At 39.9% G+C, this 13,034-nt stretch overlaps 1 protein-coding gene across 1 annotated transcript in view; it reads left to right on the forward strand.

Annotated features, from left to right (window-relative positions):
* Positions 1-13,034, forward strand: part of NYAP2 (neuronal tyrosine-phosphorylated phosphoinositide-3-kinase adaptor 2) — a 256,629-nt gene that overhangs the window by 207,243 nt on the left and 36,352 nt on the right. Inside the window, exon 5 of the mRNA XM_024124654.2 lies at positions 2,753-2,856. Within this exon, the coding sequence (XP_023980422.2) occupies positions 2,753-2,856 (104 nt within the window). The remainder of the gene's footprint in view (positions 1-2,752; positions 2,857-13,034) is intronic.

Consider the following 13,034-nt stretch of genomic DNA (forward strand, 5'->3'; position numbering starts at 1 on the left):
CGCGGGCCTCTCACCGCTGTGGCCTCTCCCGTTGCGGAGCACAGGCTCCGGACGCGCAGGCTCAGCGGCCATGGCGCACGGGCCCAGCCGCGCCGCGGCATGTGGGATCCTCCCAGACCGGGACACGAACCCGTGTCCCCTGCATCGGCAGGCAGACTATCAACCACTGCACCACCAGGGAAGCCCTAGATCATCTTTTTAGATTCCACAAACCATAATTCAAACAGACACATGCACCCCAATGTTCACAGCAGCCCTGTTTACAATAGCCAAGACATGGAAGCAACCTAAGTGTCCATTGACAGATGAATGGATAAAGAAGATGTGAGATGCATACACACACACACACACACACACACACACACACACACAGGAATATTACTCAGCCGTAAAAAGAATGAAATAATGTTGCTTGCAGCAACAGGGATGGACCTAGAGATTATCATACTAAGTGAAGTGAGCCAGACAGAGAAGGACAAATATCCTATGATACAACAGCTCTTTTAGGGCCCAGCCTTCCCTAGCTCCCAGAACATGAGGCATATCTTGATCAATGGTACCATGGCACCCTGTACTTCTCCTTTCTAATTTTTCTGAATTTTCACAAAACCATTTTAGTCATACTGTTTGTCTCCCCTGAGTAAACATAAAACTCATTAAAATATGGGAAATTGGTGTCTTCCTCACCCATATTCTTAGCATCCACTGCAGTGTTGTGTATGTGGTGGGCCCTTGATAAATGTTTGTTGAAAGAACAAAGAACAAATGAGCTCTTTAACTTTTACTGCCCACAAAGTAGATGTCAGCATCCTTCTAACACCTGTTCATTCCCCCAGCAAATGTTCTTCTACCACTGATAATTCCACCAAGAGGGCTGATCACAGCTGCTTTTATATAATCAAATGCATAAATTGTTGCTTAATATCTTTGCTCCTGGATAGACTGTAAGTCTCTCTTAGGGCAAGAGTGGGTTTTTGGTGACCACACTCTGTACAGTCCCTGGCACATAGCAGGTATAAAATAAATGGATTCCGAATAATGAGTAAATGATTATATTCATTTGTTTTGAAAAGAAATAAAATTTAAATGATATGAAAAACATTTTCTAAGGTCATATAGCTAGTGGAGTCATCTCATAGTCCAAAGCCTGCTTGCTGTCTTATTTTTCTTGCTAAATCAGAAGCACAGAGAAAAAGACTATCTAATTTGCAAAGAAAGAGGCTATTAGTATCCGTTAAGATAATCATTCTAATATGGATGTGAGGCATTGTTTAGTAGTTTGAAGCAGGGTTGGGAGAGGAAAGGTGTGTGTGGATGAGGGTGTATTTAAAGGTCTCTGGGTGAATGGACTCAAACTTATCTTATTCTTTGTATCTGTATCTGGTGTCTGTGAAGGATGGGGAGAGAATGGCCAGAAGGCAGTTAGCAGAGGCTGAAGTTAGCCGTAGGTCATGTGATGCAGACATAGCAAAGCTTTTCTCTGAAGAGCAGCTTATATATATAAAAGTGGCATAAAGATAGTGTTCCTATCCAGCACAGAACTTGTTCTCCAGCATCAGCTTGCCACTGCTTGGTAAACTAGTGATTTAATATCATTTGAAGCCACTAGTTCAGAGAGTTTCATCTTTAAGTCAAATTTATTAATATAATGAAAGGTTTTTTTGAAAAGTGCTTGTGTATTTGCAATGCAAATATTAACCTTGATGAGCCTCAGGTTTCTAATTTGTAAATTGGGAGCATTTATAGCTAACTCTGTAACTCTAAAGATTATATCTTTAAGATTAGAGATAATTTAAGTGCAGTCCAAACAGAAACTGGGATATACTAGGCACTGAAAAACTGACAGCTAATAGAAAAGTTTGTGGCAAAAGCATAGATGTCAACTTTTCTTTTTATGCCTTCTTCTCCTTTATAAATACCTTCAAATATGTCTGAAAATCAGTGTCCTCTGTATACCATAAATTCTGAGCTTCTTGAATGAAGGGAACTCTTTCCATTCCCCAAATTGCAGTCTCCAAAGTATCTTGATAATGACCTAGGCAGCCTATTTAGGCTCCGTAAACAGAGGAAGAGTTAGGGGAAGGCTTTTTAATTTTGAAAAATAATATTATTATGAAAGATGTCAAAAGTCTTCGAAGTGGTTATACAATTAAAAGCAAATGAAGTTAAATTAGAGAAATGTTACATTGAAAACATGGTGAAAGTAATCAGCACAATATAGACTTGAAAATTAGAAAGTTAGGAAATTAGAAAAAGATGGAGAGAATAAGAGAACGAATGAAGAAAAGAAAGAATGAAAGAATGAAAGGAGGGAGAAAAATTTGGAGAGGGTGGAAAAGACATTTTAGGACACAGGAGACCCTTGGACCAAGACTGAAAATGAAGCACCAAAAATAGTCATGTCACTGGCTTTTTCCCCAATGGGATTTTGTTGCTCCAGTAATCACTCTATAGAAACTCACTCTAAGTAGGGTAGTGTGCAAGGCAACAAGGCGTGGAACTTAAGTGGTTTGTTCTTTATTCCCAGGAGCTGATCTGTGAACAAGGCTCATTTTAGAATCAATTGTTATGAAATTGTTTCATCACCTGCCAATGATTAGCAAACATCAGAAGAATTCAGTGTATTAAGAGAACGTGTAGCAAAACCAGAAGAAAGTCTGGGATCCGGTTCATCCCTGCAGACTTTGCTCAGCTAATGCTCAGTCTTTCCCCCTTGCTCAGCTAATGCTCTGTCTTTCCCCCTTGTTCACAGAACCGAAAGTAAGCTGCAAACTAGGCCGGTCCGCGTCCACATCAGGTGTGCCCCCTCCATCCGTTACTCCTCTCAGGCAAGCCAGTGACCCGCAACAGAGCCAGGTACCATCATCGTTAGCCAATCGTGATTGACTTCCTGTGATGCGACATGCCAAACGCTTTCCACCTCTGTCTGTCGTGTGTTGCTGTAACAACTTTTGCATTTGCTTTTATTTTTCTGTGTGTGTATGGGTGGGAGGGATTAGCTGTGGCCGTCTGTGTTTTCATCCAAAAAGGAAAGTCTTTCTTCCTTGTGATTGGTGAAACTTTCTTTGCTGTTTCTTACCAAATCGTTTTTGTCTCTGGTTTCCATCATCTGTAATATAAATGTAAACTTGTACTATATGTATTGGCTTAGTGGTTATTTTTTTAAAGTTCTTTCTCTCTTCCATGTTTTGTGTACTTTTATACTGTCTCCGAAAATTTATCAACGTTTGATAAATTTACCGACTTTGTTTTATGTAGATTTCTTTTTAAATGTTTTGTCCACAGCACTTGCACAAATGTGGTCAATGAATTTGTACATATTGTTTAGTTCTTATCCTATTATACTGTAATATTTGTGGCCTTCTTACTTTTATTTTTATTTAGCTTGGAGCATGATTGTAAGACAGTGAATATTGATGTCCTGATAAATATTCATATACCAACTCATTCGGATTGAACATGGCAGCTAGTCTTTTTTTCTTGGCCATAAAGACAAATTGACCAACCAGATAATCTAGGTATTCGCCCAAAACTGTAGATTAATAAGGCAATCTTTAAATAAATGACTTTTCTCTCTTATACCAAAAATATCAGAAATGTTCTCAGTAAGCGAATGTAAGTGTTTATGCATGGTATATGAGATCTCTATTATCATTTGGAGAAAAGATACAAGAAATAAAGGCATAAGCTACAATATCATTTAATCCTTTATAGTACAATATGTTGCTCTGATGTTCATGGGTACATGCTTGTGTACGGAGGATATAGTATGGGGAAAAATCACTACATATAAATGCTCTATCTATAATTCATCCAATAGGAATTCAGTACAATGACAATTTGTGAAGCTTAATTGTTGTTACTGTTAAATATATTATGGGTGTTAAATAGGATAATGCCATCCTGGAGTGGTTTCTCTCTGCTTCCCAGCTTTAATGTTCACTTTCATAAAACTCTTCTGAAATTGTAAATTATAAAACTAGCAATGATACCTCCATGGGAACTGTCCATTACTGATTAGCAAATTACATATTCATCAATTATATAAATGTCAAGCTATTTTAAAAACATAACCAGGAAGAATAATTGCATTTTTTCTAATGGGAGACAGGGTGCTTTATAGTATTTTGGTCTGGCTTAAATATGCACAGGATTTGATTCATGAATATATGAGATATCTACAAATGCAAGAGATGAGAGGCTCCTCTCAAGAGCATCTCAAATGCCATTTAGAATTTCTTGTGTCTTAATTTAACATTTTAAATGCTTTGTAACCAAATGAATCCACCTCAAACACTTTTTTGGGTATAAAAGAAGTAGAAACATTAAGACAATGAATAAATAAATAAATAACACAATTAACCTCACTAAGATAAATTGCCACCTTAGTTGATTAAAGCTATTCCAAAATATTACATTTACAGATTTTCAAAGCTTAAAAACTTGAATACAGAAAGGAGAGAACTTTAGCTAGCTGGCGGAGGATCGCATTAATCCAATCGATTTGCCAAGTATATATACCTTGCTATTGCATTACCTCGGTATCTCAGAGAGGTTTTGTGTTCTTTGTTTTCATTTGCTTTTTTCCCTAATTATCTTTATAGTTGTTTCATCCTACGCCCTTTCAATTCTCAATGAAAGCAGTTTCCTGAGGTAACTTACAGAACAGAAACAAGGTACAACTTTGTGCCTTTGCATTATCAGCTCTTCGCTTACCTGGTAGGATGTTCTTCATTCTTCAAAATACAGCAACAGGAGAAAGACCCTCTTGTTACTTAGATGCTGCACTTTTTCTCTCCAACCAGGAGAAATTCTGGCACACAGCCACATCATAGAAGGGGTGTCAGGGCTGCAAATTAGAAGGCTGGCCTCTAAGTCTCTCCCCTGTGGCTTGTGACCAGATGTAGTATTCACCTCTTCCCATATGCTGGCACTAACGGGGTAAACATGGCTCAGAAGAACCTTGCTCTGCATTCCTACAACTTGGAATTGAACTAAAGGCAATGGGTACTTATTGAAGACCCTCTTCTCACCTAATTCCCATGCTCTTGGCTGAGATGTCTCCTTAAATTACAACCAGGATGACACTGCCCTAGGCTTAGTCACCCCAGGCAATGGTGAAAGACATTTAAAAACATTGAATATTCATACACAAACTAGGATAGGAAACACCTAGCATTATCCAACAAATAATCATCCTGGTCACTTTTTAAAAAAGTGTTTTTCCCCCACCGGGATTCCTGATAGTTATTAAAACACAGAACGCTTAATAGACGATTAATAGACTTCTTACTAGGAAATCTTAGGAAGACCATGTGATCTGTTTCAGACAAACAAAAGCAGTCACTGAAATAATTCCAGTAGTGCTTATCTATTGAGGAGTCTGGCTTTAAGAAGCCATATTACGGGACATTTCTGCTCATAGAGAAGGAGCTGTGTTTTTTTTTTTTTTCCAGGTTGTTCACATCTTATCTCTTTTCAGCTCCCTCAGTACTAGTTTTTCACCCACCACTTCAGATCATGGTTGGAGCTTTCTAAGAAGTATTGCAGGAGGAGACAGAAGGGACGGAGGTTACTCCAGCAGAGATGGGTAGAGCTGGCCAAAAAGGACTGATGCTCACCCCCAGAAGCCTAGGCCAATGATGATGGACCACCCCTAAAGAATCTGGAGACAGTAGTGATTGACTGACCCGCCAAGGAGCCCGGGGCGCATAGTGACTGCCCACCAAGGGCATTTGTGTAAAAATAAAAGTGGAGGTAATGTTTGCTTGGCTATGCAGTCTGTTTCGGCTTCAGGTAATATAGGAGACACAAGATTTGTAGAAATGTATAGTCTCATCTGACTGGAACTTTAAAATACGTAGGAGAAGACGGGAAGCTCAAGAATGAAGTATGAGTTCCAAAGCATTTAGAGCTTCTTACACAACGCATAATACTCTCTAAAACTCGGTGAGGTGAAAAATAGATCTTTTCTTTCTTAATTCACTCCTGAATAAATAGAACAGTCACGGGACAATTAAGGGAACGTGACATTTCCTTGGAATTTTACGGCAAAGCAGCCACATATTTTGGCATTTGTCATAAAGCAAACCTTTGGAAATTAGATTGAATTTCTGCAGCTTCCATGAGAAAGCTATTTTATTTTCTTATTTATAAAAGCAAAACTGTATAGGAGAAATATTTTGAACTTGAAGCACATCACTTTATCTTTTTTTTTTTTTCCTTCTGTAGCGAAGTAGAAAGCTGTGTACTCAGAAGAAAGAAGTGTGAGTGCCTCTATAGACAGCAAATGATGTTCATGTAATCCCTCCATCTCTGGACTATGGTGTTAGTGACCCCTATTAATCTGGAGATGGGGCCATCTCTAGTTTTACTGCAGCAGGTGATGGAATAGAAACTAAGGAGCAGGGCCATAAGAAAGCCAGGCTTTCCTTCAAGGAAGGAGCAGCTAGGGTGTGTCTCCAGAAAAAGTGCCAGCTCTCTTTGGAAAAATGTTCCCAAGAAATGTTTGTACTTATTTTTCTGGGAAGGAAGGAGATGAGAGCCACATCCTCTCACACACACACACACACACACACACACACACACACACACACACATTCCCAATACACTTACGCACATGAATACACACAAACTCTCACATACTCTGCCCACTATCTCACACACACACACACACACACAAAATCACGCACTCACGAACACACACACTTCACATTTTTTAAGTAACAGCCTCCCAAGTCATATCAGGGAATCAGAGAGCTAACAGTGACCTAAGTGTTGAACTGAGAACTCACCTTCTCTCTGAGGTTTGTCAATTGTTCTAAACTAGATTATCTTTGATTATCCTTGATGTCGGGAAGGGGGTAACAGAAAGCCATCTGTCACTTCCTTTGGACATACATTTCAAAATCTGAGAGCCCTGCATTTCTCTAGAAATTAAGAAAATCACCCCTGAAGCCGTTATCTCTTGTTCTGTGGGCCCTGTGTGGCTTGAGAGCTGCCTTCTCACTACCCAGAAGAGGCCTTGGCCAGGCTGGTCCATGCTGTGCGCTTATAAGCTGTTATCCAGGGAAACAAGCCCAGTTCCTTTCAACTTGCCCCTTCAGGATTATTTCTCAAACATTTATTTCTTTTGATGGCAGTCCTCTGGACTCCCTCCAAGCTCCTAACATCCTCCTTTCGCTTGATGACCCTGCTGGGGCCTTATGAGAGCCTGCCCGGGCTCCTGCAGAGTAGAAGGCCTTCTTTTTTCCCATGGGCTCCATGGCTGTGTCTGCACGCCAGCATGTGGCCAGCTTTCCTAGATAATGGAAGAACGTATTAGCATCCATAGCTTGATGCATGTCTAGGGTGTGTTTCTGGACATTCCTGGATGTCAAAGTTGTTTTCTAGATACAGTAAAAAAAAAAGGGAGCTAAATCATCCAAAGATAGAAATTAGGGATCAGTACATATGAAAGACTAAGACTGAGAATTTAAGAGGATTCCCTGACAAAGACTTTACCCAGTTTACAGTGTGACACTCAGTGACTTTGGTTGACTTACTAAATATCTCTCTCGATAAATGTCTCTTTCTCAATATCCTCGAAAAAATGTTTTTCTCACACAGTCTAAGTTTGTCTTTTCTCTTGGTCTTTAATGCCTTCAGAGTAGTGGGGTGTTTTGGTTGGTCCCACAGCCTCAGTGTGCTGTGCCCGGAAGCTTTGAGCAGACTGTTGTTCTTTGTCAGCCTGTGTGTGAGGTCTGGGCTTCTGTAACTCTCAGACAATCAGGACATTTGCACACAAACCTGGTAGGAGCCTGGACAGCATGAGGAAGACTAAAGACAAAGGAATCCTGAGTACAGTAACATAAATACTCAAACAAGGACATGGAAAGGGATTCTAATTTCAGCCACTCGATGCCTGCCCACATTTCTCAGTAATGTAAACTTAAAGGGTATGTTCTTATTTAATTTCAGCTTCTGTGCATTGGATCAGGTAGAAAAATGAAAACAAACCTAACATCTGAAATAAAATAACACACAGTGTGAGAGCTGGGAGTTTCAGTTTTATTCAGGGACTTACTGAGGACGATAGCCTGGGAACTACAGCTTCTCAGGTAGCTCTGAGGCACTGCTCCAGAGAGGTGAGGGGAGAGACCAGGGGAGAGGGGTACGTGCTATCAAGCAAACATCTCAGTAGAACGTTACTATGGCTAGTCACGAAGAAAGGCTGTCTCAATTAATGATAGTAGTGTTTTTTCTAAGTATGTGAAGATGCAAGTATCCAGGTTCCTAAAAAATTTCTCTTGAAATATTTCTAACTATCTGAGGGCCTGTTTTTGCCTGTTTTCCCAGGGCGCAGAATACCTAATCCTGATCTTCACCCGGAATTCCTTTCAGGGTATATTGTAGGTCACTGACTGCAGTGGCTAATGACTTAATCCTTGTAGAACTGGATGGCGAGTGACGTTCCTTGCCTTACAAGCTCTGACAGTAGAAACGCTTCAATTCTCTTTAGAGTTCCTGTGCTTCCATTAGTGTAGATGTGACTTGCTTTGCCAAGACCATACTGGCTTTACTCCAGCCCTGGGTCCTGGAACATATGTGTTATGAGGTTTCATCTGATCAGTTGTATATACAATGTCAAGTGCTCCTATCTAGTAGTTAAGGTTTTGTGTTTGATGGGAGAAAACAGTGTCAGGAGGAGGAAGGAGCAGAGTACGTGGGTGGGGAGCACGTGGCTCCCCGACTTAACGGGATTAAGGGGCCCCTTTTCTACCATCGCTTGCTTAAGTGTCGAACAAACCTTTTTTGGAGACCCTGTGGTATTCCACGTCCTATCAGGCCTGAACTAAGAGAATGTTTACATCGCATTTGTACCTTTATATGGCTGGTTTGATCATATGCTCAGGGTTACATCATATGATGGAAATGGTAAAAAAAAAAAAAAAAAAAAAAAAAGCCAGAAACAGAACATATAACCAATTAGCAAAAGCTGAACTCACTTCATTCACGCACAGAGATCCCCACCATCACAGAGCTTCCTCCAGGCTATGCAATAGGTTTTAAATAACTCCTATTGTTTTTTTCATCCTGCATACAAGTTAACCTGACATATATTTCCAAACAAGGAAAAGCCTGATGGGGGGGTGTGGAAAACCCCACTAAGTTTACAATGCCATGTAAAGATAAGATGCTGACAGCATCTTATTGGAGAAGGGTTTTTCTGTAAGAACTTCAAGTTGTAAAATAAAATGTTATCTTAACAAAGATTATGTTACAAAGAAATTATAGTTATTTGTTCTAATAATGTTATTTACCAAAGAGATTGGATCTAGGCTTGTGAAAAGTGGAATAAATTCATGTTACAAATAGGAGTGTCAGTGGTTACATTGATCGATTGCTATGTATTATGGTATCATTGCATTAAAATAATGCAAGGGCCAAAAAGTAAACAAACAAAGGCTTTGTCTTATGTGTGTCCTCTACAGTCCTATCGGGCTGATTTATGAAAATGGTAGGCTTTAGTACTTTGTGGGGCTCCCTATTATTAGTGTCGTATTTAAAGAAGAAACAAGATTTTGTTATCACCTTTAAATAACAGTAACATGTGTCGTGAATTCTTTCGTACAAAGAATTCAGACAAGATCAGGTGTGTTCAGGGTGGTATGGCCGTAGACCAGATGGAAGAAACTCAGATTGCTTTCCAGGACAGACCACAATCTGAACTGAGAGATTCTGACATATTATGTAGGCATCGTGTGCTTGTTAACTGCTGTATATTTCAAGTGACAGAATATTTGGGGTCACTTTTTAAAGGCCAGTAGTCTCATGACCAGTCTCTCAATAACTTCAAGATTGAGCAGAATGAAACTAAACAAACCCATCCCTTTACCCCCATTCCAATCCCCCCACCCAATAATCTTGCATTTATGCCCTTGGAGTAGAAGGCAGAGTGCTGCAAAACAAGAGGATGTTCTCTGAGAAATCTTGAGCGCATTGACAAGGGTAGGGGTGGGGCAGATGGCCTTGGAGGGTGCCCGCCTCTGACTCTGCCTCGTGTGCTTCCCCTTCAGCATCAGAATGATCAACTTAACCATCCAGCTACAGGGGAAGGTGTGAAGTTGCTGAGGTATAGAGTCCAGCATTCTTTAACACATGGAAGGGATAAAATGTGTCTAGGGTTCTTAGAGGAAGTTTGCGGGGTGAAAACCACGTACCATTTGCTGTCCTCTCTGATGAGCCTGTTGTGCTCCAGGATGGTTTAGAGAGCTTCCTTACATCATTGCAGGTGTGCTCTCTACAGCCGCACCCCATTATTATCCCACGACAGCTAAGGATACTAAAATGAGGTTATACCTTGTCCAGGTTTTGTACCTATTGTCAAAAGGATCAGTCTGTGCTGTCAGTCTATGAGTCCCAACTACTCAGCTGGTTAAAACTGTGAGGTTTAGAGGATGTACGTCGTCCGTCAGAACCCTGGCTCCCCCCGTTGGTCGCTGTGTGACCTTGCATACATTGCTCAACTTTTCAGAGTCTGTTTTCTCATCTGTAAAATGGAGGCAGTGTTATCTGCCTTGTATGGCTGTTGTCGAGGATTAATAAGATAACACATGTGTGTAAAGTCCTGGACAGACATTACCTATTAGAAAAATAAGAATTCTTTCCCTTATAGCTTTTCCTTCTGCCCAAATGCAACTTTCCCGCTTGCTGGCAAGTCCTAAGGAGAAGTCATTGTAGTCAGTGGTATTTCAAAAGGGATGGTCATGGAGGGAACGGTTCTGTCCACCCTGTATCACTGACCTTGTATAGAACTGCCAGCACATGGTGTTAATAAAAAGAAGACAGTTTTTTAGTCAGTTTTATTACTGACTTTAAATTCTCTGGACAGTGTATCACTTTACTGCCAGCATCTGAGACAGATTGGTTTCTCCTACCACCTCCTGGTACACTTGATAGGATTATATTCATTATTCCTTCTCCTCCAAATAGGAAGTTAGATATTTAGTTATTTACCATGTAATAAGGAGTCTGTACCTGGCATTTCTTCTTTCCTTGTAGGGTCCCACGTGTGGTTTGGAAGTAAAGTGAGTAGAAGTCGAGTAAGGGTATCAATTCAGAAATGTCACGGGTCCCCGAACACTGCTTTACTCTCCTACTTGGGTTCCAATGTGAATGAACGTAATGAAAACGTTAGAGCTGCTGGGGACGCTGTTATCTGCAAAGACACAGGATACAGTTGTTGCAACTTCAACATGTACTGAAAGTTTCCCCAGACCACACTTTGAGAGGCTTTGTTTTCTTATCTGCACATGTATTTACCCACAAGCATGTCCATTATGATATGTTATCCCACCATATCAGTTTAACTTTTATATGCCCATTATATCCATATAACTTGTTTTTGTTTATCGTTTTTATGTTTTTCCTTTTAAATGAAGAAAGCACTAAGGATATTGCATTATAAATGTTATGGAAACAAGGAGGCCTAAATTTTAACAACATTCCGTCTTGCCGAGTGAATGTGTGCCAATCTCGTCCCAATATATGGAGATCAGTTGCCACTACTTGGTATTTCTTACGCAGAATCAGAGGCAAAGGAATATCTTTTATTTTTTATTTATTGTAGTTTTTGGAATCCTCGTTTGTTCCTCTTCAAATGCCAAGAGTGGTGTAGTTTACTAAGCTAACAATAATATGGATGCGTCTGGGGAAGTGAAGCTGAAGATTTTAAATCCATTTACTGTCACATTAGTCTATACCATGTGTTTTCAAGCAGATCTTTAAAGTTTCCAATTCCGTGTCAAATTTTTTTTTTAGAAAATAGAGGCTTTGGGAGGCAGTTGAAAATATTTAGCTGCTTGATTTATTCAAAATGTCAGTAGAGTTGAAAGTGAAACTTTGGCTTCAAGTCTAGAGGACAAATTCTGAATTTATAACTGTAGGTCTTGTCTGAGTTGTACACATAGAGAGCAATTGAAGGAGTATTAAAGCTTTACAGATTGATAACTCCATTTGAGAACTAAATGCTATGCTTGTACTCTGCTGCCAGTTATTAGAAGACATCGCATTTTAGAAGCCTTCCCCATCACAGACTCTAACTGTTAAAATGCATGTCAGGCCCTAGATGGGCTGGCCAACCTAGTTTGGGGAAAATAATGTAACATTGGGTGAGTACGTGGCGCCACCTAGTGTCTGAAGTGAGCTTTGCAATCTGTATTTAGGTTTTAGAAAGGATTGAATTAAAACTGCTTTATGTCAGAGAAGATATGCTGGTTGGGATAATAAGCATAATGATTATAGAAACCCAGGACAAACTTTTTGTATGATATTTGTTTTGGACATTTTTCATTACTTTAGTTTTGTAATTTTAAGCTGTCTAACTTTTATTTTTTTTTTAACATCTTTATTGGGGTATAACTGCTTCACAATAGTGTGTTAGCTTCTCCTCCACAACAAAGTGAATCAGCCATACATATACATATGTTCCCATATCTCTTCCCTCTTGCGTCTCCCTCCCTCCCACCCTCCCTATCCCACCCCTCTCATGGTCACAAAGCACAGAGGTCATCTCCCTGTGCTATGCGGCAGCTTCCCACTAGCTATCTAATTTACATTTGGTAGTGCATATATGTCCCTGCCACTCTCTCACTTCGTCACAGCTTACCCTTCCCCCTCCCCATGTCCTCAAGTCCATGCTCTAGTAGGTCTGTGTTTTATTCCCGTCCTACCACTAATCTCTTCATAACATTTTTTTTCTTAGATTCCATATATATGTGTTAGCATACAGTATTTGTTTTTCTCCTTCTGACTTACTTCACTCTGTATGACAGACTCCAGGTCTATCCACCTCATTACAAATAACTCAGTTTCATTTCTTTTTATGGCTGAGTAATATTCCATTGTATATATGTGCCACATCTTCTTTATCCATTCATCTGTTGATGGACACTTAGGTTGCTTCCATGTCCTGCCTATTGTAAATAGAGCTGCAATGAACAGTTTGGTACATGACTCTTTTTGAATTATGGTTTTCTCAGGGTATATGCCCA

This window comes from Physeter macrocephalus, chromosome 2, assembly GCF_002837175.3.
Source record: "Physeter macrocephalus isolate SW-GA chromosome 2, ASM283717v5, whole genome shotgun sequence".
NCBI classification, from domain to species: Eukaryota; Metazoa; Chordata; class Mammalia; order Artiodactyla; family Physeteridae; genus Physeter; species Physeter macrocephalus.